At 40.5% G+C, this 5,542-nt stretch overlaps 1 protein-coding gene across 1 annotated transcript; it reads right to left on the bottom strand.

The window, feature by feature from the left end:
- Positions 1–1,673: 1,673 nt before the first annotated feature.
- On the bottom strand, positions 1,674–2,875 carry LOC311141229 (immediate early response gene 5-like protein). Its single transcript, XM_084176492.1, has one exon. The coding sequence runs from the start codon at positions 2,745–2,747 to the stop codon at positions 1,851–1,853; it is 897 nt and encodes a 298-aa protein (XP_084032618.1). The 5' UTR covers positions 2,748–2,875; the 3' UTR covers positions 1,674–1,850.
- Positions 2,876–5,542: the final 2,667 nt, after the last annotated feature.

The raw sequence follows: 5,542 nt of genomic DNA, 5'->3' as shown, positions 1-5,542 counted from the left end.
AACAGAAACAGTTTACTCCAAACGGAAAACTCAAACGAGAGTTTCTATTGGACAAATTCAAGTAGGTTCCTCCCCGTTTCGTTCCGTTTGCTTCCGTTTGGTTCTTAAACAATAAACGGTTTCCGTAATGAATATACCCCTGGAGAGGGCTAAATTGTCGCCTATATTCAATCGGTCCTCGCTATCTGGGAACCTTGGGACGTCCGTACCCCATTGAAGGAGAAGGCACAGATAAATGTATAAATGTGAAGCATCCGGTTGGCGTTTCAACTCACTACCAAATATGGTGGCCGGCAGTGGGAGAAGATGGAGCGAGATGGATTTTGGCCGACATTCTGCAAATGTTCTCATCGATTAAACATTTAATCTCCATACAGTTTTCTGTTTCCAAAATTAAAATATATATTTTTTGAACAGGGTGTACTGCGTTTTATAGACTTTACCCTTTCTAAAAATGGCGTTATTGAGAAGGAGTGCAAGGGCGAAATGAGTTATTGCACACACGAATTTAACGGAGTAGACGTTCCCTAACGGAAATATGCAAATAAATGCTAGAACTCGCCAATAGATCTCACTAGCTCGTGCGTGGCTCTGCCCAACCCCTTGCTTGTTCTGCCCGCTATGATTCATTTGCAGGCTCTGGTCTATCTTGGGTTACATTTTTACATTTTAGTCATTTAGCAGACGCTATTATCCAGAGCGACTTACAGTTAGTGAGTGCATACATTAAAAAAAATATATATTTCATACTGGCCCCCCGTGGGAATCGAACCCACAACCCAGGCGTTGTAAACGCCATGCTCTACCAACTGAGCTACACGGTTAGTTAGTGTTTGTTAAAGGTTAAGGTTAGGTTTTAGGGTAGGGACGTCCCGAAGAACACGGATAGCGCTGACCCATATTCAATCATACTGGCTTGATACATATATTCACGCAACTGGATACATTGTAAATAAACTGTATTCTTTAGTTACCAAAATGATACCCCCTTGCGTTGTAGAGGGCCATAATTAAGTATGATGGCACAGAAATTGTGTAAGACATCATTAAACAAAAATGTACTTGGTCTACAGGCCTAATTAAAACATTAGCTTATATTAGCCTATGAAATGCATAACACACCTGTTCATTTTCTTATAATTTCACGGGAGTAATAAAAAATTGTTGGCCAATAAATTGGTGTAGTTATTTTCCATTATCGCATGGTGGAGCTGGTTCTGCATCACACATTTGAGCAAGGCGACATCAAGGCAACAACCTGGTGCAGGAGAAAGGGCCACATCCAACGAATTATATATACACACTAGATTACTATTTGATGCACTGTGTTGAAGCCACCCTACCTCCATCTTCGCACTCCCCCACCGGCGTAAAAAAATATATTTTGGAAGCTATAGAAATGCATTTATTGTTCACATTCGTTTAGCCACATTTATTTTATTACAGACACCTTAATGTAAGATACACATACACTTTTGAAGAATATATGAAAATATTTTCCTTTCAGTATAATTTTTTGAGATTACTAATGTTACTGTCCCCAATACAACAAAAATACTTAAATACATGTACTTTTGCCCTTGAAACATTCCTACTGAGGACCGCGCCTACTGAGGAATGCCAATATGGCCGACCGGTGGCTTCAAAGCCCCTCAATGGCCTTCATAGCATCAGCAAACCAGGGTTTACATAGGTAATTACACACATCGTGCGCGCCCTATCCCCAAAGTGCAATATAAATTGAGTTCAACACCTTTTAAAATGAAAGAGAGCAGAACAGTGTGAAGTATATCAATTGTGTATTTTATTTGAGACCACCAATGGTTTGTAGAAAAAGTAAAGTGTGTCAATCAAAAAGCCTCAATTGCTCTAGTCCATGCACCGCTGCCCGCCAATGCTTGTTTACAACACTTTGTTTGTCCGTTTACTACCTGTTCCACGTCCGTTTGCCAGTTCAACAGCTCAGTAAACCCCGAGCCTAACACTGACATGAGGTTGGAGATGTTCGTTGTGTCCAGTTGTTCGGAATTACAACAAGAAACCTCATCAGACCTGATGCGTTTGCATGACATAGGCACAAAGTCTGACAGATAATCGGAATCAGAAGCATCACTTGAATCAATTTTTCGTTTCTTATGAGAACTTTGCGGGCCCTGACCATGTTGTTTCAATGACACGCAGTAGTCTGGGGGGAGATATCCATTCTCGACAGTAGTCACCACATGTGTGTCCAAGTCCAATACAGTCTTTTGGTTGTGTGTGTTTGACACAGGAATGTCCCGGTTGGATGTGTAACGTTCCGCATGACAGTCCCAGCAGATCCCCGAGTCCTTGAGGTTAGAGTCACATTGATAGAGAGGAGCCATGAGACAGGCAGGTGCCGTTTGGATGTGAGCTTCGGGCACCATTGCTGGGTGGCAAGACGATTGTGGCGCTGTGCAGTGGTAAGTGTCCAACACATCCGCAGTGTAGTTGCAACAAAACTCACCAGCTAGATCCTCACAGTTCCCGGTCAATTCAAAAGAGTCCTGCTTTTCATCACAGACAGTCCTCATCTCCCCGTTCTGCTGTAGGCAGCTGTACATTTCTGCAAACTCCATGCTCATGTAAAAGTCTCTAGCGTTCCTCAGGACATACGTGACCAGCAAGTTCTTGTGGAGCTTGATACCCCCTCTCTGCATCCTGGAGTTATGGATTTTCCGCAAAGAAATAGAGATCAGATTCTGTGCGTCAACTGCACATTCCATGATAATAAATGTGCACTTTTATTTTTCACCGACTCTAGTGAATAAAATAGATTGTATTCTGTGCGTAAAAATAGCAGTAATTTGCCTATTATAGAACTAAATTCGTGGAGAAAATCTGAACATGTTTTCTCATGCTTTCTGGGTATGGGCATAGATTTACGCCAATTATTGCTGGGAACAATTTATAGACATCTCACATAGGTTCCTCCCCATCACGGTTTCCACCAACGAAACCCCGGCGTTGTCAAAGACTGACTCGCTTGCCTCGCCTTGTAGTATGTACTGGCCAATGAGAGAGAGGCGGTTCTTCTATACCATTCAAATATATGTGCGGCAAAAGCGCACCTAGATGCACAATTGCGCATTACGCATAAGTAGGCATTCATTTCTCCACAATGATAATAAGTGGTTGTACTTCTGGTATTGCTATTTATTTTGTACATCTTCAAACATTTAAATTAATTAAATTACTTACTATTTCATCTCATCACACATATGAGCTAGTGAATCAGTGCCTGAGATGTGCAGTAATTCATTGAATAATGAATTCATTAATTGTGTTCACACACACACACACACACACACACACACACACACACACACACACACACACACACACACACACACACACACACACACACACACACACACACACACACACACACACACACACACACACACAGGTTAGGGATGAATCAGTGCATCTGCACCTGGAGGTGATGTCATAAAGTCCCAGTGATTCACGGAAACCTCTTTGTCATGAAGCATTTAGGTCTGGTTGGGAAAGCTCCCTGTTGATAGACTAATCTATCAGACTACCGAGCTGCACATCTGCTGGTAGTAGACAGATAGCTGACATCATACAGAACACCTGCACACGCCTTTCATGTTCTGCCAAAAAGGTTACAGTAATAGAGGTAGGCCTAACCACTAATTTTTTAAAACAATAATAATAACATCTTTAAGGCTATTATGGCCTGATAATACTGTATGTAAACTTGGTAGACATGGGTGCATGTGTGATGGTATGTCTGTCAGTGTAGCATTGTTGTCAGTGTTTGGGTGTGTATTTTTCAATGGGTCCAGAATGAGGGACTCAAATGAGTGTGACTCATTATTGCTTTTTTAAAAGTTTGACACAAGGGATTTCCCAAACCCACAACGTGATCACTCAAATATCTTTAAAATATAACACACTGGCAGAGAAGGAGGCATCGTGAGAACCATACAGCATACTGCCATTATACTAAAGTCAGTGTTGTTCGAGTTTTTAAGTGTAATAAAGGATAGGAATGAAAGAAAATACCCAATAAGAAAACTTGAATGCACCTGTGCAATGACTGAAAGTGCTCAATCTCATCCACGGCCATTTATTTCCTTTTTCTTGACACTGACATTCAAAATGTCAAGTCAGGGCACATACACTATGACAGCCGCACACAGTTAACATCACTGTCAGAGTGGGGCATATAACAGCACCAAGCACTTCCAGGATGAAGGTCAAATGTTTAACACCATGTCACACTCTCTGACAGACAGAGAGACATCTACAGTGGTGCTTATGCACATATGTGATACGCCCGTCTTGTCTGCCATCCTTGTCTAACTCTAAATTAAATATTGTAATTTAAAGGATACAAAAGCACTCAGATTGTATTTTACACTTGAGCAGCAGTATAAAAATGTCCATATTATAACATGTTAATGACCTTACTTGCCCTTAGCACAATTGACAATAACTCCATTACTTGTTCAAACAGCTACATGATCAAACCAAGGAGAAACAATGCAAGGAAGTATACAAGTGGCCTCAATTTACTCAGTGAGAAAGAATGGGCTTCAGAAATTAGTGATAGGCAAGACGGAGAAACGGCAGCTAGTGACAATGCAGTGCTTCTGTCTGTTTTAACAGAGAAAATAGTCTCAGTGTACTAGTATGGGGTTTGGTGACACCTTGTGTATCACAAGGGATATAGATTCATAACCATGACAAAATATGTTGATGGAGGGGGAAGAGCAGGATAGAGATGAGGGTGGAGGCAGATAAATTGTGTTTTATTCATATTTTACAACTCCAGGTCCAGGAAGCATCCTTATGATAGACAGCAGAAGAGACTACCTGCAACCTTCTCAAGAAAAAGTCAGGTATAGAATACTTATTGGAAATTGAATAACCAGTTGTAAACATGATACTGTATATTGCCAGAATTCCACTTTGTTAATGCTACACTCCCATTTCAAAGCTCTAACAAAGACAGCAAATGTCAACATTTGAGCACCACACAAATGTGCGATAGCATGGATTTTACTTTACCCCGTCAGTAACCCATAAGAGATTGCTAGCCATCTCAATAAACATATAACTAAAATGTATTGCTGTGGGCTCATTATGGAGCCAACACCTCCTTGAATCATAATACATCCCTAAGTTTTACCATCAGTTACTGTTTAATATACAGTATGCAAGGTGTGTTGAAAGTGGCATGGGTTCTGTACGACGCTGCATTCCTTAAAAATAAAAAGGAACACTTAATGAACAGGTTGGATTTAGCTTTAATAACCACATAATGTGGATATACAGTATGATCCAATTCAGACAGAATGTGGGAAACAGATGTATGTAATTCAATCCATTCACATATTAAAATGTATGTTAAATTTAACACACGTGCTATGAAAAGGGGGAGAAATCAGTAGAAAGTCTGAAAATGTAGCTTTTTTTCACAGAGCTTAAGCTTTACACAAAATGTTTCCGTGTGTTCTGTATGTGCATGTCACACAGCGAGAAAAATAAA

The sequence above is a fragment of the Coregonus lavaretus genome, assembly GCF_964263955.1.
Source record: "Coregonus lavaretus genome assembly, chromosome: 14".
Classification (NCBI taxonomy): Eukaryota; Metazoa; Chordata; class Actinopteri; order Salmoniformes; family Salmonidae; genus Coregonus; species Coregonus lavaretus.
This window is presented reverse-complemented; position numbering and strand designations above follow the sequence as displayed.